The sequence below is a fragment of the Prionailurus viverrinus genome, chromosome A2 (assembly GCF_022837055.1).
Source record: "Prionailurus viverrinus isolate Anna chromosome A2, UM_Priviv_1.0, whole genome shotgun sequence".
Taxonomy (NCBI): domain Eukaryota; kingdom Metazoa; phylum Chordata; class Mammalia; order Carnivora; family Felidae; genus Prionailurus; species Prionailurus viverrinus.
In genome coordinates this window covers 24,512,935-24,536,140 of record NC_062562.1, presented here as the reverse complement: position 1 = coordinate 24,536,140, position 23,206 = coordinate 24,512,935, and the positions used below count along the sequence as shown (strand labels likewise).

The window sequence follows — 23,206 nt, the reverse complement described above, 5'->3', positions numbered from 1 at the left end:
GACCCTTAACTGACTGAGCCACCCCGGTGTCCCAAGCATTTGACTCTTGATTTTGGCTCAGATCATGATCTCACAGTTTGTGGGATCGAGCCTCACGTCGGGCTCTGTGCTGACAACATGAGCCTGCTTGGGATTCTCTGTCTCTGTCTCTCTCTCTCTCTGCCCCGACTTGTGTTCTCCCTCTAAATAAATAAACTTGAAAAAACATTTAAAAAATAAATAAAAATAAGGACTAGAACCACCTACTCCTACCTCAGCTGATGAATTTTATGAAACTGTGAGGTGTGCAGTCTTTAATTATATGAATCATCCAGCTTTTGTTAAACAGGAGTTCTAAGGACATGACATGAATTAAATCTTAGTTGTTGGTCAGAGACTGTGGCTCCTGTTGCGTCTGAATCTTGGGCTGTGGGTCAGGTGGCTCTCACCCCCACAGGAAGCTTTAAACTTGAAATACAGTACAGCAGAGTCAGTGCCTGCACACTGTACCCCATGACCCCTGAAAATGTGAAGCTCTAATTGTAACTCCTTTGCCCTACTCACCATAAAATACGTGTTCTTCATCAAATAATTATAGGATTAAAGAACCTTTTCAAAAAAGATTTCCCTGTCCTTTGCCATCGGTACTTTTTCCACCTGGTTAATTGCATCCTATGTCATTACTTCTGCCCCGGGAGGGGAAGGGTTGAAATTGTCTCCTTGTCTAGTGTTCAGAAAGAATGCGAAATCGATACCGTGCCAATTGAGGCCGGCTTTGGGGATCTCCAGCTGCAGTCGGACCGCTCCAGTCTCCAAATGACGAAGAGCACTGGTACTGGCTCTTGTGATCAGCGGAGCTTAATCCTCAGGTGGCGGGAGGCTGGGCCGGACGTCTTTCAGTGGCACTGTGGGCGTCTCGGGGCCTCTGAGGGCTGTATGAAGAGCGCACACTGGGCAGCCCTTGGGTGTCTGCCTTTCAGGCATGATTAGAGCAAGAACTTTGTAAATCACATGGGCGTTCTGAGCTATTTAATCCCAAGCCTAGAAACCCCTTGGGTGTAGACACACACTTTGTTGGGAATTTTGTGCATTACTTGGATGAACCATGCCAGCAAAATATAGGACGAAAACTTAAAGCAGAAACATGGTTTACGGGAGTCCCTAGTCAGCATTGGGAATTACCATCAGCTGAATACACTCTGTGTCAGGACCTAGAAATTGCGTATTCCACTGTAGACTTTCAGGATCAGTTGTGACTTGAGTCTATATATTTGAACCCTAATGTCACAGAGGCAATGGGCATTTGTGAAGTAGCTGGCTGGATTAGAGCTAATTAATTAGTAATGATGGGATGGAGAAAATCACCTGGCCTGTACCAGAGGAATGCGGGGTATGTGGTTTTCCTTTCTGTAAGACTCAGATGTGCTAGCCAAAGTAAGAATTCCTTTACCTCCGTTGTGTAGGTGGAAAGGATGGTAATCTTGGAGGAAGGAAAGTGTGTTCAAAAGTAATTAGGTCGGCTTTTAATAAAAGCATTCTGCTCTGCTTAGGCATCGAATTCCTAAAAGGATTTCGAGTAATACTGGAGGAGCTGAAGTCAGAGGGAAGACGGTGCCAACAACTGATTCTAAAGGACCCAAAGCAGCTCAACAGTAGCTTCAAAAGAACTGTAAGTCACACGCGGGGAATGTGCCCCTGGAGACACGCCATTGTTCTGGGCGTCTGAATGGTCTATTGAATGTCTGTGAAACTGGAGAAGGAGGGGCTGTGGGGTCCACCCCTCCTGCCAAGGTGGGCGAGAAACAGCTCGGCAACACCCTGAGCCTGCTCCACACCCAGAGAAACCCTCCAGCACCTCTCGCTGGTAAACACACCTCTCAGGTTACATGTCCTGGAAGGTGGCTTTGTGCACTCAAGAGCACGCGGACTCCTCCCCACCAGCTTTGAGGTTCCACGTTCACCACCTAGGGCTTCTTTGCCAGACCACAGGCAGCATTGTCAGTCTTTATTTCGGTTAGGGATCCAAACCTAAACTTGGTCCAGAAAATAGCCCCTAGCTCTGGAGCGGTGTCTGGGTGACTATCAGAGAGGACTGAAGGTCCTATGTGTAGGTGGAGGGGTGGGTAATTTCTTCATGATATCATGTCTGTTTTTATTCCCTTTTAGGGAATGGAATCTCAACCTTTCCTGAATATGAAATTTGAAACGGATTACTTTGTGAAGATCGTCCCTTTTCCTTCCATTAAAAATGAAAGCAATTACCACCCTTTCTTCTTCAGAACCCGCGGTGAGTATGGCCTTTCTTGCCTGGTTCCCATGATGAGACTGCTCCTGATTCTAATGACTTTTTGGAGAAATATACCAAATACTGGTATGACACCAGCATCGTGAGGAGAAAAGCATCCAGGAAAAGTACCCAGAAAAGCAATTCTTAGAATTAGGATTTGGCCTAGGCAGTATTCACCTAATACTGCCTACGACACCCATTTCACGCTTGTTCAAGAGTAGATGTTGATGCTTGATTTCTTTTTTTTCTTTTTTTTTTTTAAAGTGCTGTCAGACAGCCATATATTAAAACCATTTAGGAAAAAAGAAGAGCAGGAATAAACAGTAGAAGTTGATTTTTGGGGGTGAAGGGGAAAGCGTGAAATAATCCATCTTTTACCTGTCATCAGGAAGGTGGCTTCTGTGAGTGATTGCCTGTTTTCAGGATTACATTAAGAAAATTAAGCAACAACCCTGAGATTGCCTTTTTCTAGAAAGTTTGTTTTTTTAACCTTCACGTGTCAGGTCCTGTGCTTTTTTTTTTTTTTTTTAATGTTTGTTTATTTTTGAAAGAGAGAGAGAGAGAGAAACAGAGCATGAGCAGGGGAGGGGCAGAGAGAGAGGGAGACACAGAATCCAAAGCAGGCTCCAGGTTCTGAGCTGTCAGCACAGAGCCTGACACGGCACTTGAACTCATAAACCTCATGAGATCATGACCTGAGTTGAAGTTGGATACTTAACCAACTGAGCCACCCAGGGCACCCCTAAATGCTTTCTAAACACTGACTCAGTTTACCCCCATTCCAACCCTTCAAGAATTTAGTCCTCTCATGTCCACTTATTACATGTGCAGTGATAGACCCAGAGATTAAAGAGCCTGGTGGGAGCTGGGATTTGAACCCAGAAGTCTGACTCTGGAGTCCACACTCTCCAGCCAACCATGCTGACCAGCCAACCCTTTTCCGTCTGTTCAGTGCACGGTGTGGTGTGTCTTTCTTCAGGCTGAATCGCTGCTTTCAGATTTGGTGCCGAGGCATCCTGAAACCTGCAGCCATTCCCTCTTGCCTTCCCGTCCAGTCTTTCTGTCCGGCATACCAGACCCCTGATGGTCAGCTGTCAGGCCAACGCAGCAGCCCTTCCTATGTGGCCCAGTTGCTGTCCTCCTCCTCTGTGATGTTTTTGTTCTCAGCTGCAGCATTCACGCTCTGGTTGTTTTCTTTTTGCCTTTCTTTTCTTTTCTTTTTTTAAACCGTGTTTCCTGTGCAGCACAATTATTTTATAACAGTTTGGTCTCATTTTCTTAATTAAAATATGATTCCATAGGGCAAAGACTATGTGCATTTTACATCTCAGTGCCTTACACAGAACCAGTTAGAGGATTCAAATATGTTTAAGAAAAGCTTGCCTTAATCAGAACTAGCATAATTTAAGATAAAGTCTTCCCATCAGAATCATTGTGTCTATCTGGGAGTGAGGCAGAGGCGGGAGATGTGTTTATCACCATTTCCATGCCCTGTGATCGTGATGCTGCCTTTGATTTTCTTGGCAGTATGTGGACATTTTCCAGAAGGTTCTCCCTGGGTTAGCAACATGGCATATTGGACTAGCTGTTTGGCCCCTCTCGTGTTTTTATCACATTTAAGTCCTATTTCAAAACTCTACAGCCTAGTTTTCAGTGCTGGTGCCACTATTTAGTAGATGCCTGCATGCCATTTTTAGACTCCATCAAAAGGATTTTAAAATGTTTATTTATTTATATATTTATTTTTGAGAGAGAGAGAGTGTGTGTGCTTGTGCATGAGTGGGGGAGGGGCAGGGGGGAGAGAGGGAGAGAGGGAGAGAGAGAGAGAGAGAGAGAGATACAGAATCTGAAGCAAGCTCCACGCTGTCAGCACAGAGCCTGACTCGGGGCTCAAACTCACGAACCCTGAGATCATGACCTGAGCTGAAATCGGACATTTAACTGACCGAGCCACCCAGACACCCCCAAAAGGATTTTAAAATAGAATGCTGGCAAATGTGGAAACAACCCAAGGCAGTTACTAGGATCACTCCAAAGTTCTCTTGCGCCTAAGCACCTGTGCAGTGGAGCAGGGCTGGCGTCACTTCTGTTTACAGCTGAAACAGAGCCTCCATGTGGCCGTGGGCTGAACACAGTCCCACTGGCCTTGAAACTATGTAATGCTTGACAAGCTTTAAAAGCTTGGGTGACTTTACACTGTTTCCATTTATTTGGCACAAAATGAACTGCATTAATATTTTTATATTGTACAATTTAAATGTTCATGAGATATAACTGCACTGTACCGGAAATCATTGCTCAATTGATCTATTTTATACTTTGACCAGCAGTACCCAGCGCCATGTATTTACATTTTACTGAATTATTGCATGAGGGAAATGTCAGACTGTACTATAACTAAAAATATACATCTTTCTTAATAGCCTGCGACCTACTGCTACAGCCGGACAACCTGGCCTGTAAACCCTGTGAGTATAGCCGTTCCTATCCGTCAAGTCTTTGCAGCACAGTGGTGTCGGGGTGGCCTCTGGGTGCTCATCCGGGTCCTTCCTCCTCCCAGTCTGGAAGCCTCGGAACCTGAACATCACCCAGCACGGTTTGGACATGCAGGTGTCCTTCGACCACGCACCACACACCTTTGGCTTCCGTTTCTTCTATCTTCATTATAAGCTCAAGCATGAAGGGCCCTTCAAGCGAAAGACCTGTAAACAGGTGAGCTGCTATGTGTACATTAAGGAATACTACATGTTTTAAATTTTTTTTAATGTTTATTTTTGAGAGAGAAACAGAGCATGAGTGGGGGAGGGGCAGAAAGAGAGAGATGCAGAATCTGAAGCAGGTTCCAGGCTCTGAGCTGTCAGCACAGAGCCTGACACAGGGCTCGAACTCACGAACCGTGAGATCATGACCTGAGCCGAAGTCAGACACTTAACCGACTGAGCCACCCAGGTGCCCCTGGAATAGTACATGTTTTAAAGTGACCCCTGGGCCCCTGGAATCTGGGTGGTTCAACATGAACATTAGACTTTGACTCTCAGCAGTTGGTAGATATTCCAGCATAGTCTCAGGGATATCCTCACTCCCCAGTTACCTACACCCCAGCTATCCCCATGGTGATGTAGCCTGGGAAAGGTATTACCAAGGAGCCAAAAGAATGAAGTATTTCTAGTTCCTTCTGCTACATTTTAAACATTAATTGGGCGCTCACTGTGTGCCAGTCACCGTGCTTTATGCTCACTGAATCATTACAACTCTATGCAACAGAGGCTGCTGTCACCCCACTTTACAGATGGGCAACCTGAGGCTCAGGTGGTCACCTAGCTTGCTCAAGGTCACACAGCTAGTCAGTGGAAATGCCACATCTAGGAGCCAAACCACTAGGATTTTAGGGGCCTACTGATTTTACACATAGGCCAAAGTCAAGTAGAAGCTCAACAGCCAAGTTCTTAAACTGAGGGTGGCCAGCAAGAAGGGAAGATGTCTGGTGCAAGTGCACAGGACTGCTAGATTGCCTCTAGCGAGCACCAGGAGAGGGTTCGGGTCAGGGTAGCAGAACTTAGTGCCTTCCTGGACGTGCTCCTATATTGTTGAGTTTTGTTTTCCTGTGGGCTCTCATCTGTGTCATTGATCTTCCTTGACCTTCTGCTCGAGTTAAAATTACAGCACATAAAACGTGCACAAACATGGGCGGGTAATTTCTTTCCTCACGCTTTCAATAAGTCAAGGGTATTCTAACTAGTTTCTTTGTCTTCAGATGAAATATGCCTGCTGAGGGCATCACCAGCTAAGTTTAGACTATGGGGGGTGGGGGGTTGGTCCTGGGCTCTCCTGGGCCTTTTTATCAAAGTGAAGTTCAGATAACATGTAGCAGATACACATGGTTGCTTTCTGCCCTAACCAAAGTGTTCTGAACATGGTTAAGACTGGTGGCAAGTCTCCTTCAGCTCTAGGGGGAAAAGAGCAGTCCAGATGACCTTTATCCAAGAAGTGAGTTTTAAAAGTGTTGTTTTGTTTCTTTGCAGGAGCAAAATACAGAGACAACCAGCTGCCTCCTTCAAAATGTTTCTCCTGGGGATTATATCATTGAGGTACGTATAACTCAAGAAAGCCCTATTATTAATTCTGCAGAATGAATCTAGTTCATGTAGAATTCCCACTGTTTAAAACACTAAAATTTCAAGCCATTGAGGGTGTGTACAATTATATTTTTACATGGTCCTTAACATGCTTTTTAAAAAGTTTATATGTAATCAATCTTTGATTTTTCTCATTCATTATTTCAAATATTTCATATAAATAGTTTAATGAAACCATATAGTCCATGATTTAGAATTTTTAGACAGTATTCCTTTGTAGGGGAGGAAGAAACCTCCTTCTTTCCTCCCTGGGTTCTTCTAGCTGTTTTAGGAATTAAATTGACATGAGACAGATTATGGGGAGAAAAAAACCAGAGTCTTACTGAGTGGGCACAGAGGCCCAATAATGAAATTGAGACCCAAAGAAATGACAAAGGCAGGTGTAGTTTTTATACTTTTTAAACAAAGAGATACTAAATTAGTGAGGAGTTGACAGGATAAAGAAAATAGATGTTTGGGAGCTTTACTTAATAAGGAATTCTAAGTGGAATTTAGGCTGAGGTAATAAATTAGAAAAAAAATAACAAGGTTTGTTTCTACAGCTTTCTCGACTTTCAAGTCCCTATCTCAGACCAGAAGGATGTCGTTTTTACTTGTTCGTATAGTGAGAGTATTTGTTATATGGGAGATCTGTTTCCTGCTTTCAGGGGGACAGAAGGGAGGGTCTGAGTGTCCTTGCTTGTTCGCCAAGTAACTTCATTTCAAAGTATTTATCAATAAGCCATTGTGATACCTACAGGGACAACCTGCCCTGGGCCCCTACATCTTCATACTACAAAAATATTTTTTTAAAAATTTAGATTTAAAAATTATTTAGTGGGACGCCTGGGTGACTCATTTGGTTGAGCGTCTGACTCTTGGTTTTGGCTCAGATCATGATGTCACAGTCCTGGCATCGAGCTCTGCACTGATAGTGTGTGGAGCCTGCTTGGGATTCCCTCCCTCCCTCCCTCTCTTTCTCTCTCTCTCTCTCTCTCTCTCTCTCTCTCTCTCTCTCTCTGCCCCTCCCCCACTCACACGCTTGCTTTTTCTCTCAAATAAAAATAAAAAAATAAAAACTTTTAGTAATAAAACAAAAGTGCTGTCCATTATATCTGCCTATCCCTCTCTAGGTTTCTGCTGACATTTTCTGTATTAATATATATGAAGTTCTAAATACCACGGAAAAAAGCATGCAAGGGATATATATTTTTCTTCTTTATTTTAGATTCTTTATTTTAGATTACTTTTTTAGTATCAAACATACTACAAAAAATAGGAGTCAAACAAAAGTAGAAAAAAAGAAAAATAGGAAATGAAATTAAAAATTTGCCCATAGCCCCACTATTCAGAGAAACCAACATGTTTCAACATTTTAGGAGAAACACTGGTTGTATGACTTGGTAGCAGTATGTGGTTTTAAGAGGGTTTTAAACCCTCTTAAAGCATTAATGGGGGCCTCATAAAATTAGTGGTAGGATGCCGTTGTAATTGAAGATTGTTAGAATGTGGAACTCACCAGCTGATTCATCGATGAGTGAACCACGTTTGATTCATGAAAGGAAAGGTGATGAGGTTGAGGGTTTTGAGTTGGTAAAGCAGAGATGGATCTGATGTAATGTCTAGTCCTGGCTCATTCGTGATCATAGACAGCAGCTCTCCTTCCTCCTACCCCCCACTGTCCACATATGGAAACATGGATGGAATCTGTTGAGATGTTATCACTTTTATAAAATAATGATACAGCATCCTCTGTTTTGTAGCTGGTGGATGACACTAATACAACAAGAAAAGTGATGCATTATGCCTTAAAGCCAGGTATGATTTTTTTTTTTTAATTTTCTGTGTGAAATGTTGACGCAGGACTACAGCAGACCATGCTATTTGATAACATTCTATACTTCATGTTTTACAAAATCAAAACACAGCATTTGAGCTCCTGTCTTTTAAAAAGATGTTCCATCAGAGGTGCCTGGGTGTCCCAGTTGGTTAAGCATCTGACTCTTGATTTCAGCTCCGGTCATGATCTTGGCTCACCTGGCTCAGGTCATGATCTCACAGTTTGTGAGATTGAGCCCCACATCCCCCCAAGTCAGACTGCACTGCCAGTGCAAAGCCTGCTTGGGATTCTCTCTGTCTGCCCCTCCCCCTCTCACATGTGTGTGCACACTCTCTCTCAGAATAAACTTAAAAACAATAAAAAGAAAAGCTATCCCATCAAAGCTGACTTTCCTTCCATCCTAATGTCAGTGTCTGGAAAACTGACGCCAGTGTGGTTGGTGTGTATTTGTGTGTAGCTGGGACTAAATAGTCACTTGTCCTTGGAAGAAAAGTGGTGGGAGGTGAGGTTTCCTTGGGCAGAATTCCCACTCATAGGTATTTACTGTTCCAGCAACTCTAACTGTGGTATTGTATCCTATAACCCTTTAAAAGGAATCCTTTTATAATCACCAGACCAGTACTAGAGAAATGTGGTCAAGAGGTTCTAGAATCTGTTATGTAGCTTGTGTTTAAAAAGGTAGGGGGGAGATTTCCCTTTGACCTTGTGCTGCTTAAGTTTCAAGCCTCTTGTCTTTGAAATTTCCCAGCACATTCCCCGTGGGCGGGGCCCATTAGGGCTGTTGCCATCACCGTGCCTCTGGTTGTCATCTCCGCATTTGCCACCCTCTTCACCGTGATGTGCCGCAAGAAGCAACAAGGTATCTCTCTGTGTGGTGTGTTCCCCCCAGGTTGGCAGGACCATGGCCAACAGAGGGAGCCTGGGAGCCCTTGGTCCCACCCAGAGTGGGCATCTGGGAAGCCACATAGCTCCTGTAGTTCCTGGCATTAAAATGCTTGATTTTTAACCTCAGGAGCCATGAACACGAAGCTGTAATTCTGTTCTCAAATTTAAGGTAGTAAATTCAAGAACATAAAGGAAGTTTAAAGGTGTAAGGGCAGAGGTAGGGCTTGATCACTTACAAAAGTCAGGTGTTGGGAAGGAACTTCCTGGGGAGCTTGGAAATGTTTCATACCTTGATCTGAGTGGTGGTTGCACAGGTATATATTTAGATAAAAGTTTGTTGAGATGTACTCTTAAGAGTTATATACTTTATAAGTTATACCTCAGTAAAAGGGTTTTCTTTTCTCCCGCCCACCCCTTTTGTTTAAGAAGCTCAGCTGTCAGTGCTTAATTGGTCTGGTAGTTAACACCTGGAGCACCAGCTGCTTCTGGGTGCTCTCTGCTGGCCAGGGTGGTCCCTGCAGTTTTCCCAGCCTACTTGAGGTCAGTGTCAGGCGAACAACAAATCTTGGCCATTTGTTGCTCCACTAGAGAAATCAGCTGTCCCATTCCCGGTGGTGTCCCCAGGGGCGGGGGGGGAGGGGGGGGGGCGGCCACTGGGCACATGCTCAGGCAGACATGTCAACTGTTGTTTCTTGAAGATGGCATTAGGCCCTGAGTCTCAGGGAACAGGACAAAGCATTGCTCATAGGTATCAACCTTATCTTCTTTTCCAATTTAGAAAATATATATTCACATTTAGATGAAGAGAGTTCTGAGTCCTCCTCGTACACCACGGCACTCCCCAGAGAGAGGCTCTGGCCTCGGCCGAAGGTTTTCCTCTGCTATTCCAGTAAAGATGGCCAGAATCACATGAACGTTGTCCGGTGTTTTGCCTACTTCCTCCAGGACTTCTGCGGCTGTGAGGTGAGGAGTCTGAAGTATCTTCTGTTCCCCTGGGCAGGACACATGCTCCCATGCTCCTCACCACCTCCCTGCCTCCTTTGGTGACTCTTGCCTTCCACCAGGGGCTGGCTTCCAAATCGGGGTCAGCCTCACACTTCTTCAGTCTGTCCTACCCATCGCCAGCACTAAATGTTTCCTAATGCTTAGTCCTAACCCTGAAACACTCCTGCTCAAAAGCCTTTAGTGGTACCTACCTGGCAGGAAGTTTTATAAACATCAAAAAGATCATGCAGTTGCATGGAGGGAAGCAGCATGTGCCCTGGAAACATGCAACGGGAGTGTTGGGGGGTGGTCACTCAAAATATCCTGGTGAGCCTTGAAAGGTCTAAGAGAACATGAAAAATAAAGCATTGGGTTTAGACAGCTCTTTGGGGAAGTTTTGCTAAGAAAGAACAATAATTTGTGAAGTACTCAAATGGTCCACTCAGGTTTCTTGCCTATTCTTTTGAATTAAGCTCTAAATATGTAGCTTTTCTATAATGTCATAGTGCTAATTTTAGAGTGAAGTTTGAAGCTCTCATGGAAGGCACACTCTGTTTCTTGCCAATGCAAGAATTGTACAGTAATTGTGTAATTGAAGTTATTTGTGCTTTGATACTCTGCCTCCTGGTAGGTTTTAGTCTTTTCATGTAGCGAGGCTGCCCCCTAGTGCCAGGAACACCTATTTACAAGGCTGACACATGAAGCTACAGACATGGGCTGATTGGCCTGTGTACTGAAAAAGCAATTACAAGCTCTAGTGGGTGCCACACAGTCTTTAGACACAGACAACCCATTTGCTCTACTTTGTAACTAACTAGCCTCAGGTGGAAAAAGTCTTCTAACTATGAGGGTAATGCTTACTGTAGAAAATTTGAAAACACTAAAGGATGACAAAGAAAAAAAAATGGCCTGTAATCTCAACCTGGAGAAAAGAGGACCCACAGCTAATACTTGGTGTATTTCCTTCCAGTTCCTTTCTACATAGATGAAGTCATGCATACAGTTTTCCATTTTGGGGTGATTGGAATGATTTTTTCCTGTCTCTTCATTTAATAACTTTTTACACTATTGAAAGTTCTATGTAAACTATAATTTTATTTCATTACTTTTTAAGTTTGTATTTAAATTCCTGTTAGTAAAACATACAGGGTAATATTATTTTCCAGTATAGACAGTAGTGATTCAACACTTCCATACAACACTTGGTGCTCATCAGGACAAGTGCCCTCCTTAATCCCCATCACCTATTTCACCCATCCCCCACTCACCTCCCCTCTGGTAACCATCAGTTTGTTCTCTAAAGTGAAGAGTCTGTTTCTTGGTTTGCTTTCTCTCTCCCTTTTTTCCCAATGATCATTTGTTTTGTTTCTTAAACTCCACATATGAGTGAAATCATATGGTATTTGTCTTTCTCTGACTTATTTTGGTTAGTATAATCTTCTCTAGCTCCATCCATGTCATTGAAAATGGCAAGATTTCATTCTTTTCTATGGCTGAGTAATGTCCCATCATGTGGGACGTATATGTAATATAATGTAATAATGAAATATATATAACATCTAATGTATAATATATAATATATACATGCCACATCTTTTTTTTTCATTGTCAAGTTAGCTAACATACAGTGTAGTCTTGGCTTCAGGAGTAGATTTTCATGATTCATCACTTACATACAATGCCCAGTGCTCATCCCAACAAGTGCCCTTCTCCATGCCCATCCCCCACCCTCCCAATCCCCGACCCCCATCAACTCTCAGTTCATTCCATGTTTAAAGAGTCTTATGGTTTGCCTCCCTTCCTGTTGTATCTTATTTTTCCTTTCATTCCCCTCAACTCATCTGTTGAGTTTCTCAAATCCCACATATGAGTGACATCACATGATATCTGTCTTTCTCTGACTGACTTATTTCGTTTAGCATATTACCCTCCTATTCCATCCACATTGTTGCAAATGGCAAGATTTCATTCTTTTTCATCACCAAGTAGTATTCCATTGTGTATATAAACCACATCTTCTTTATCGATGGACATTTGAGCCTTTCCATAATTTGCCTTTTGTTGATAATGCTGCTATAAACATCGGGGTACATTAGCATTTTTGTATTCTGTGGGGAAATACATAATAGTACAATTGCTGGATCATAGAGTAGTTCTAGTTTTGACTTTTTGGGGAACCTCCATACTGTTTTCCAGCATGACTGCACCATGCAACTTTAGCCACATGATCCATAATATCAATTTACTATAATTGAGTTATTTCATATTGTTAAACAGCTCAGTAGTTCAATTTTGCCTCCTTTCTAATGATTTTCCAGAGATAGAAGCCAGGAAGTGGAATTGCTGGGTCAAAGATGGGAAAATTTTTTAAATGCTTGGTATATATTTCTAGTTAGCTTTTAGAATGTGTAATGCTAGTGAGAATTAAGGAAACATAAGATGATTTAGGATTATTTTCAGCAAGTGAGTGAATGCTGGGGACCTTCTTCCCTTTGATAACACCTTAGAGCCAAAAAGGAAGAAAATCATTTCAGAACACCCTTCCTCATAAGAGACAGTGGCTCCTGCACTCAGGCATAGCCCCTGGGAATTAGTTTCCTTTTTTTTTTTTTAAGTTTATTTGTTTATTTTTAAGAGAGAGAGAGAGAGAGCAAGCAAGCACGTGCACAAATGGAGGAGGGGCAAGAGAGAGGGAGAGAGAAAATATCCCAGGCAGGCTTCACACTGTAAGTGCAGAGCCCAATGCAGGACTCGAATTCAAGAACCATGAGATCATGACCTGAGCTGAAGACTTAACTGACTGAGCCACCCAGGCACCCCCGGGAATTAGTTTCTGAGCCACAGAAAGAAAGGTTGATACAACTGCCAAGAGACGTTTTCAGCAGAATCACATGAAAATGGTCAGAGAAGGTGAAGCCCTCTGAAGGGGACATGCGTGCCTGGTTTTCCTTCCTTTGTCAGTGCCCCTCCCCCCAAATGCCCTCCCAGAGGCTCCTTGGGGTTGAAGGCCTTCTAGGGAGATGACCCCATAGATTGCCATGAAGTCATGGGGGGAGGTGCCAGTCATTCACTAAGTGCATTAAGGAGAGTGGCTGTGTTACTACAGTCCACCACCCTCTCCTCTCTGGCCATTGACTGACTGGTAAACAGCGTGGCTGACCTTGGGGCCAAGGAGGTCTTCTTTGTCAGTCACGCTCTCTAGATGTGAGTCAGTCAGCATTGTGGGCAGCTCTGGCATCCAGATGTGAGCCCCATTTGCTGCCTGCTTCGGGGTCCTTCACCCAGATCCTTCCATCATCACCTTCCAGATTTCTCTTCAGGATCTTCCCTCATAGGGTGAGTGTGTTAATAGCCCTGCGTTAGGCTAAAACAGGGGCACAATGCAGAGGGCCTGGCACGTGGCCATCACCCACAGAATGTGAGCTGTTCTCAAAGCCCAGCAGCTCTGAGCCTGCACACGGCAGTGCTGATAATACTCAAGGGACGTATGATGTGACCTTCTTGTAACACTCTTGTTTTTGTTACCTGACCTGACCCCCCCCCCCCCCAGGTGGTTGGGGTGAGTGAAGTCTGTGATCTATTTCCAGGTGGCTCTGGACTTGTGGGAAGACTTCAGTCTTTGCCGAGAAGGACAGAGAGAATGGGTCATCCAGAAGATCCATGAGTCCCAGTTCATCATCGTGGTGTGTTCCAAAGGCATGAAGTACTTTGTGGACAAGAAGAACTACAAGCACAAAGGCAGCGGCCGGGGCTCCGGGAAGGGCGAGCTCTTCCTGGTGGCTGTGTCCGCCATCGCTGAAAAGCTCCGCCAGGCCAAACAGAGCTCCTCAGCCCAGCTCAGCAAGTTCATCACCGTTTACTTCGACTATTCCTGCGAGGGAGATGTTCCCGGCATCCTGGACCTGAGCACCAAGTACAAACTCATGGACAACCTTCCCCAGCTCTGTTCCCACCTGCACTCCCGAGACCACGGTCTCCCGGAGCCCGGGCAGTACCCCGGACAGGTGAGCCGAAGGAACTACTTTCGCAGCAAATCAGGTCGGTCCCTTTACGTCGCCATTTGCAACATGCACCAATTTATCGATGAGGAGCCTGACTGGTTTGAGAAGCAATTCATTCCCCTACGCCCTACCCCACTTCACTACCGGGAGCCAGTGCTGGAGAAGTTTGACTCGGGCTTAGTGTTAAATGATGTCATGTGCAAACCAGGCCCTGACAGCGATTTCTGCCTCAAGGCCGAGGCGGTCCCCGGGGTGCAGGCCGACTTGCCCTCGGAGGGCCAGCCCTTGGGCCTGGACCCAGACGTGGAGGCGGGGCCTGGGCCCTGCAGCGGCTCAGTCCTGCGCCCCCTGCTGCATGTGGTGAAAGCCGCCAGCCCCTCGGACATGCCCCGGGACTCGGGCATCTACGACTCATCCGTGCCCTCCTCGGAGCTGTCTCTGCCCCTAATGGAAGGACTCTCAGCGGATCAAACAGAAACATCTTCACTGACGGAGAGCGTGTCCTCCTCCTCCGGCCTGGGTAAGGTGCAGCAGAGCCCAGAGTGTCTTTGGGTTGGGTTGCTGATGCAGGCCACAGCCTTTGTCCCTAATTCCCAAATCCATGCAAGGGTTTTCCTAATTTTCGGGTGGAGTTATTGGCAATGAAACCTCATGGGAAGTAACCCAACTCCACTGGTAGTCCTGATTTATTCCAGGCACTGGGAGTGTTCACGGGAACTGCAGAAATACTGATGCTAAGTTACAGTGAGCTTGCCCAGGCCCCACAAGTGGTGTTATGTAACATGCAGTGTGTGCATTATATCACCTTCCTGAACCCCACAGACATCTGACTGCCAAGACAGCTTGCCCCAGGGGTATTGGATGAGGGGCTGTGGACCTGTATCTTTGTTGGGATTTGAGGTGTTCACCACCCCTCACCAATGCCAGTGCTTTGAAAGCCACATCTTGTGATCCAGGGGTTGATGGACACGATGTTCTCTCCATCATATCTCAGCACAGGGCCAGGTAGGAGGGCTCTGTAGAAGAGTCCTACCTCCCAAGGGAGCACCAGCAGGATGCCATCTGGGACTGCTCCTTACGGTCCCTGTGGCCAGCGGGAGTCATGCATGCAAACCCTTGACCCTGGGCTAAGGGAGCCCGCCACCAGGATGAGAGTGCCCTGTCTTGAGCTGGTTGGTATGCCTGCCTCGCTTGTAAAGCCCATAGTCCCAGCCCAGATGCAGCCACACTCTGGCCTTAGCCCCCAGCCCAGTGAAGTGCGATGACGTGTCTCTGCCCTGTCTTCTTTCCTTAGGTGAGGAGGATCCTCCCGTCTTCCCTTCCAAGCTCCTCACCTCTGGGGCATGCCGAGCAGAGCCTGGTTGCTGCAGCTACACTGGTGAACTCCACGCAGTCGCCCCTTTGTAACAAAACAGAAGAGTCTACGCATTGCCACTTTAGCTGCTGCCTCTCTCTGGTCCCCCAGCTCTTCTCTCTGGTTGCGCAGTGTGCTTGGAGCTGAGGTCTCCTACAAGGATATTTGGAGTGAAATTCGGGCCAGTACTTGTTCTCCTTGCCCCATCCCTCTACCTGATATCTTGGCAAAGTCTCCAATTTTCTAAAACCATATGGATCTCTGGAAGGCATGTCCACAAGGTCTGACGGCAGCTGGTCACATTAGGTCAGACCTTGGATTAGAGCCAACTCTGGGAGGTCGGGAGGAAACATGCACAGAGAAACAGGAAAATACCTGCACTGCTCATTCAGATTTTATTTATCTCTTCCGACTTTGCCCATTCGCTGTTGGCTACTTTGATTGGAAATGCTTTGTGGAAGAAGCACTTTTAGTACCATTACAGCCACAGAAATCAAGTGCCAGTCTATCTGGAATCCATGTTCTTACAGATGATGTTCTTGTCTGTTTTGGGTGTAGAATTTACAATGGCTTGGATGTTAAAAAAGCTCTGAGTCAAAGGTCAAGGAAGTGACTGTATATCGTATCACCTTTCATAATACGAGTCTTTATGTGTTTGTGGGTGCCATGGCACACTGAGGTGGGGGCTGCAGGGTCAGGCTGACCATCTAGACAATTCTTTCTGACATAGGTTGGTCAATGTCCAGAAAGCAGCAAAACTCAGGACACAGGACCGCCTCTTGGTTTGAGTAGGCTTCGTGTGGGGGTGGGATCTGCCCACCAAGTTTCCCGGGGTTACATTTACTGCGCAGTGTCTTAGATGTTGCTGCCTGGAAGTTTATTTTTAAAAGACTAATACCCAACTGGGCTGGATTACTGGAAGCCGGAGTCCGTGCTTCATTTGGCTTCTGATCTAAAGCTGTGTCCAGATATCAGGGATCAGAATCCATTGAAATATGGCGATGTGCAGGTGGCAGCCACTTAACCTGCTGAACTGGTTTTGACTAATGATAAATCTCATTTTAAGAAGGTGGAGGGGAGACTGTCACAAAGATGAGTTTGCTCTTCTAATATCATCTGAAGAAGACATGAGACCTGAAGTCATTCAATTCTTGAATCTCAAAGTACTCCCCCCACAACTCAGCCTGTGAATCATGTTTCCCTGTGTTTCTGTTGTATTTACCCAGTGAAAGATTGGTCTCTTGTGCTCCTACCAAAAATAGGTATTTAGAGTTTAGGAGGAAAGAATTTGCTTTAAAAAAGGAAAAGTAAATGTTCTGTTTTTAATGAATGAAGTTTCTACAGAATTTCTCCTTCTGAAGGGAAAACAGTTGTTCAAATCCTGCTTGTCTATTAGCATGTGTGTGATGATGTCTTTGTGGAATCCCTTCTCCCTGTGTCCTTGAGGGGTTGTGAGCATCTTTCTCCACCCTTTCCGTGGGTGCTGTTGGCTTCAGGCACCCTGCTTTTACTCAGCACTACACAGGGGACCCTGGGTTTTACTCCTTTAGCAGGTAGGACCAATATTAAGGGAGACACTGAGAAATGTCTCAAGGAGGGGTTGGGAGGTAGAATGAGGCAGGACTTTCCATCCAAGCACATGCTCAGCAGGTGGGAAGGGAAGGTTTGCAGCCTTGCTGCAAAGAAGAGGTTTGTGTGTATTTTTGATGCAAATGCCACACTCCATGCTCTGTAAAGGCAGCTGACGGCTTCTTGGGGGAAGAACGTGTTTGTCTGTTCTCTGGCATCGAGTTTCCTGCAGCTGCTCTGCAGGGGAGACAAGTGAGCCTCACAACGACCTCCCCCACAGAACCAGGCATCCGGTTGGAGAAGAGATGTTCCATGATACTGGAGAGTCTGGGACAAGTGCAGAGCTCCTGCCCACATATGCCCGCCCTGCCCTTCCACCGTCAGGATACGTTCTGCAAGGGAGATTGGTCAGTCCAAACTTGCTAACGTGAAAATTCACTCTGGAACAGTATCAAGAGAGATTGAAGCCAAGAAATGGTACGTGCTCCAAAGGAACCCCGAGGAGCTACTTTTAGGTTAGATATTCAGCTTTGCACAGAAAATGAGGCATCTCTGAGAAAGCGACCCCAGGAACAGCATGGAGGACTGGCAGGGGGTGGGGAGCATCAACTGAGCTCCATGCATGTGGGCAGAGAGCTTGCTAAATGAACTTCCTTCTTGTGAAAATGCAAGGGAAAAAATGTGCTAGACCAAAAATCAGGTAAACTTTTCGTTTGGATTTATGGTTTGGATACTTATTTTCAAATACTAATGTTTCTTATGTTCAACACAAGCAGACTCTACATACCAAGTAGCAAAACCACAGTGTTGAGATGTCCCAACTTCGTGGTTTTGCCTTACTAGTTTCACTTTTTTTTTTTTTAAACCTCCCCATCTTGTGCTGGGAATGAGAACAGTTGCCTTGTAGATTAAGGCAAAACATCTGTTTTAAGCAGACCTGCAGTTTTTGACTGATACATTGTTCCAGGCAATGGAAATGATAACACGGAATTCAGATAAAGGTTCTACTGAATCACAGGCTTCTTGAAATTGGGGAAACAAGAATTAGAATGTAAGGATGATCTCAATAAAAAGCCTTGGTCCTGAGAATAAGAGGCTCGTGTGGCTAAGTTAGCTGGTGTTCTCTGGGCAGGACACCTGGAGTAGGTCCAAGGACCCAGGTAAGCAAATCTTGAAGGTAGTTGAAGGTAGGGAGCTAGGTGTTCATCTTAACTCCCTAGTGCCCTACAGAAAGGACTTAGCATCTGACATAGTCAGCTTTGTCCAGGGATGGATTGGGGAAGTGGAAGCCCAGGTAAAGGTGTGTTTTTCTCCCAGAGGTTGGCCACAAGCAACAAGAACCACCTGGACAGACCCAGTCCAGCCACACAGTGGACAGAGCGTCCTGCAGGGGATCCTCCAGAGGGCCAAATCCTGGGCCTTTGAGGCACATTGATCTCCAGAGAGAATCAGAAGACATTCAGGTCCAGGTCCAGGCCCAGGCCCTCAGGTTGGGTAATAGCATTTTGAACCAAAAATGAGATGGGGCCTTAAAGTCATGAGACCATTTTTGGTTAACACGTTAGTAATAACTGAAGACAGTCCCAGAGCAGAAGTTCAAAAATGTCTTTAGCAACTATGACATCATCAGAATCAATGGGTCATAATTTGAGGTCGTGCATGTTTGTGTATTAAAGTTCAGTCTTGCGACTTCATAGCTGCAGATGTGGGGTGTTTTTTTTTCTAGCCAAGCCCTAGTCTCAGGTTCCCTGACTTAAGCACAAATAAACAGGAAGACTGTTCCTCCAAAAATGTGGAGTTACATGATTTTCAGAACTTTTCCTTTTTTCAGAGTTGAGCATCTTTTAAAAGAAACAAATGAAGAAAAAGCTATTTTACTCCTAGAGAAGAAACGACACACCTTCCTCTTAAGAAAGAAAACCCCATGGTCCCCAATAGCCTCAATGCTAATTTGGTTCTTAGGGGAGAGGAATCCTTCCTTGTGTCTTTATTGGAGAGATGTGGACAATAACAGCGTGAAGGTTGTTAGCCTTTCTTGTTTCATATCGTTGGTGAAGACTGCCGCTTTTATTTAGCGGATGCTGTGCCTTCAGGAGGTGCCAGTGCAGCGGGCCAGGACGACAGATCAATGAAGTGTGGTGATAAATGGCAATGACCTACCTTCTCAGTGTCAGAGAGACCATAGGGCATGGTGGGGAGTGTGGCAAACTGAAGTGCTCCGTGTCCCACCCATAGGAGGGCAGCTACTCCAGCCATTTGTGGCCATGTGGTGTCTCCTGATCTTCCCATTTTTCAAGAGAAGCTGAGAATCTGGAATTTGATAGGAAAGTTTCTAATTTTCTAAAGTATTGGCAGCTAAATTAAAAGAGATTTCTTTTTTCAATTCAGATTCAACAGAACACATGAGTGGGCCTGATTTGGCCCACTAGATGCCAGTTTGCTACCTCTGCCTTGTAAGATTTGAAATGAAAAGCGTTCATGGTAATTACAGATGTCTGGTACCACCAGAAAATGCTCTTGCTAAATGCAGCTGGTGTCTGGATTGCTTCTTCCCCACCTTGCCTCCCCCAAGGTAGTTTGATACGATTGTGAATGTATTTGAAATGTTTGAGGGCTTCTTTATGTTTCGTGGTGCCTTAAGAGAAAGGCAGGCCAGTTACTAATTTCAAAATCAGATTTATGTTCCCCAATTTAAAAAGCATAACACTTGGAACAATTTTCATTTAAACTCCACAACCTAAAGGGCCTTATTTATAGTTTTAGTTCTTGGCTTCATAATTTTTTAAATGATGTGCAATTCTGAGCTTAGGCCAAGACTTAATGAGAAAAGCAGGCGTTGTGGGGAGCGGGGCAGGGAATCCCCGAGTGTCCACTAGAGCCAGGTATTTGCATTGTCTTCTGTTTTAAATGATCTGTGAAGTGACTGTGTTTTGGAGATGTGAAACAGTATCCAGACAAAAGCTTTTCCTGATACTGAGAGATCAGTTAGGAGTCCTCCTGGGGTGTTGGGTCATCCTTTCTGTGTCCCCTCCTTTCCAGGCTCAGGGTGAAAATAAACAAAAGGAAGTCTGACTGTAAGCCAATAGCTTGGATTCCAATTTCAGAGTTTTGGAGCTGGGAGAAAGTTTGGATTATCTAGGATGTCTCCCCTGCCGGTGTCAGCCAGGGCTGAGCCTGAATTATTTCAGACATATGGCTATGGATGGGATTCTGGATTTTCAGTGAGGGAAATTCTGTAACCTGCCCTGCTGATCAGATAGTTCTTTGTACGTCTTACAGAAATTCAAACCAGCCTTCTTTTGTTCTGCATGTAGTGGAAAAAGAACAGCTGGTTACCTTCCGTGTATTTGAAAACCACAGTGAAGTCATCCCCCTGGTGTTTTTATTTCAGTGATAAATAATCCCACCTACTTAAACCATTCTTCATAGCTCTTGTTTTCCAAGGGCTTAATAATTTTCACTGCTCTTCTGTTTCCCAGCTTCACACTCTGTTTGGTTGCCGAAACAGAATGTGGTGCCTTCTTCGCATTGGTTCCTTGTGACGGCCAAGCTCAGGATGGGGATTACAGAGAAATTCTCGTGTGCCCAGCTTCTCTTACTACTTACAAATACAATGGCACTTTTTAAAAAATGGTATATCGCCTGCATTCATTTTGAGGATTGTTAGGTCGCCCCTTCCATTCCTCCCCAACAATCGTCTTCTATTGTGTTTTCTTTTCCCCTCTTCTGGTCAGACACTTGGTTCTTATTCCTGATGTGTTTGATGTCATTCCTGAGTTCCAAAATTCTCATCAAGACCAACTCTTACCTTCTGAGTGGTAGCTACCTCTCCCTCCCAATTTTGGATTCTATTTTACATACCTCTAGACCTTGCCTTTAATTCATGACTCAATATTATTAGATGGTTCAGACTTCAGCTTAATCACCGGCAAGATAGCAGCTGCTAAGGGCTAATTTGTAAGGAAGGTGAGGGACAACCTCTTGGGAATTTTGGCCAGTTTTCCCCCCCTCCTGCTCTTTGTTTCCTGCCCGAAGTTCAGCTGGGACCACAGACCCTTCCAGGAGCTTTCCTCTGTTCTGAAGGGCTGGGGCCATGGCTCTGAAATGACCTAGCACTGTGTTTTGCACAATCAGAAGTCTGAGAAAAGCAAACCATTATGACTGCATCTCTGACATTTGTATCAAATAAAATGTCAGTGGAGAATATTCAAAGAAGCATTCTTCTATTTGTACATGCTGTAGACAAAGTTGGCTGCTCCATCTGTTAGACAAATTCCTTTGGGTTATTACACTTAATGTGTAATTGTTATGTAAAACTTGTGTTTTTTCTCTCAAGAAAAACCATGGTGAGTCTGGACAAAGCAAAAACTTTTGTAAAAACCACATGTGTTCATTTAGAGAGTAGGTAACTTCTATTTTTACTATTTTTTTTTTTTCACTTCAGAAGCTCCCTGTGACTACGATCTAGGGGGGGAAAGCCTGTGGAACATTGGAACATGGTGGTTGTTGCCATTGTCTTTGTTTCATCTTTAAGTTTGTCCTTTGTGGGTTTGGTGGAATAGCAGGACTGTAGCAGTGTGCTATATTTTTACATTGAAAACAATGTCTTATCTGATTTGTACATAACTGTAAATAGGTGACAGTAGGTCACAGCTGACATTTGCAAAATGTTTTTGTACCTTAGGATTTCTGCATCAAATAAAATGTTTTAAGATTGCAGTGGTTCATGATTCTAGATCTTCTTTCCTGTTTCCCAAGTAGCTGGGTTCCTAGCACAGCTTTCCGAGGGCTCTGCCTCTGGGAAGGAGGAAGAATATCCAGGGTGAGGAGGTGAGGGTAGCCAGTATGTCTTTCTTGCACATGAAACCTGCTGCCGTGGCTGTTTGCCTTGCCCTCCAGTGGGCAGTGATGTGTTGCCTGTGTGGAGTCAGGAGCAGGGATGCTCCTATCAAGGAGAAATTTGACTGTCAGAACAAATGGACTTTCTTTTCAGAAATTTGAAAAGAGCCACTGAAATGTGGGAGCCACAAACTTCCTGCCATCCAATAAGACAAAGAAGTGCCTTTTTATTTCTTCCTATAGACATTATCCCACCTCCTGTGTGCCAGCACTCTGTGAGTTAACTTCTTGGTGCCCATCAACTTTGGGGTGAGTTCCCAGCTCTGTTTCTGCCACTGTGACCCTGTGGCTGCACTTCTGGGCCTCAGTTTCTCATCTCTAGAATGGGCCAAAGGCCCTCCCTCACAGGGTGGTGAATGTGAAGTGCTTACTGGCACATAGCGCTCAGAAATGACAGGTATCCAGGACAGGACAACAAGTGGTAAGAAACAGCAGGGACACAGGATACAAGCCTCCTGGCCATTGTCTGAAAAGAATATGGTGGACGAGTTGGGTCTGGGGAACATTGGGTTTTTCTTGTCCGCTGGTTCTTCCCCCTACCCTTCCCCGCAGGACTGTTAAAAAACAAAACAAAAAACCGCTCTGAGCGAAGCACTGCTGAGGCGGAAATTCAGCCATGTTCTTGCCTCTGATGCTTGGCGTAGCCTTCAGTTTTCCTGTTCATATTCACCCAGGAGACTGCATGTTTTTCCCCATTCATTTCCTCTTTCCCATGCTCCCTGCCATTTCCCCACATTTCTAAGAGCCAACCTTTGAGCGCCACATGCTTTACACGCCATCATCTCATTTACTTTCACAGATACTCTGCTACGCGGGTAATCGTACTGTCCCCATTTTACAGAGGCTTGGAGAGGCTGTCCCTTACTCTTGATCTCACAGCTAGCTAGTAGCAGAGCTGGGATATGAGCTGCAGCAAACCCTGCCGAGGCTGCTCACAGGTCCCCTTGGTAAAGGTCTGGCCGCCCAGGTAGGTGGGGGAGGACTTGCACCTACGTGCAAGGAGTGTACGTGTGGCCAAAGGCAGTAGAGTGCTTTCCCATAACGTTAGTGGGGACAGCAAGTGAGGACAGACAACCACAGGATGTTAGTTCCCACTCTGAGCACTCTTTGTGTCTTTCCTCACCACAACCCAATATACAAGGTACTACTAGCACTCTCATTTTTGAGATGCTGAAGTCAGGAAATCCGTTAGCTTTGCCAAGAGCACAGACAAGGGATTGGCAGCTCAGAGATTTGTACATCGAACTGAAGCATCCTCATCCCTAACCAGTAGGCTGAACTGTCCCTCTGTAT

The 23,206-nt window shown here is 45.1% G+C and overlaps 1 protein-coding gene across 2 annotated transcripts in view; it reads left to right on the top strand.

The window, feature by feature from the left end:
* Nucleotides 1–21,733, top strand: part of IL17RD (interleukin 17 receptor D) — a 71,000-nt gene extending 49,267 nt beyond the window's left edge. The window contains exons 4-13 of one of the 2 annotated variants that reach the window (XM_047850081.1): nt 1,530–1,648; nt 2,146–2,266; nt 4,690–4,734; nt 4,827–4,978; nt 6,289–6,354; nt 8,145–8,199; nt 8,970–9,080; nt 9,906–10,069; nt 13,678–14,611; nt 15,386–21,733. In XM_047850081.1, coding sequence (XP_047706037.1) covers nt 1,530–1,648; nt 2,146–2,266; nt 4,690–4,734; nt 4,827–4,978; nt 6,289–6,354; nt 8,145–8,199; nt 8,970–9,080; nt 9,906–10,069; nt 13,678–14,611; nt 15,386–15,498 — 1,880 coding nt within the window. In that variant the 3' untranslated portion in view covers nt 15,499–21,733. Of the gene's footprint in view, nt 1–1,529; nt 1,649–2,145; nt 2,267–4,689; nt 4,735–4,826; nt 4,979–6,288; nt 6,355–8,144; nt 8,200–8,969; nt 9,081–9,884; nt 10,070–13,677; nt 14,612–15,385 lie in introns of both variants that reach the window. The other variant, XM_047850080.1, reaches the window with a different exon arrangement.
* The last annotated feature ends 1,473 nt before the right edge of the window (nt 21,734–23,206 follow it).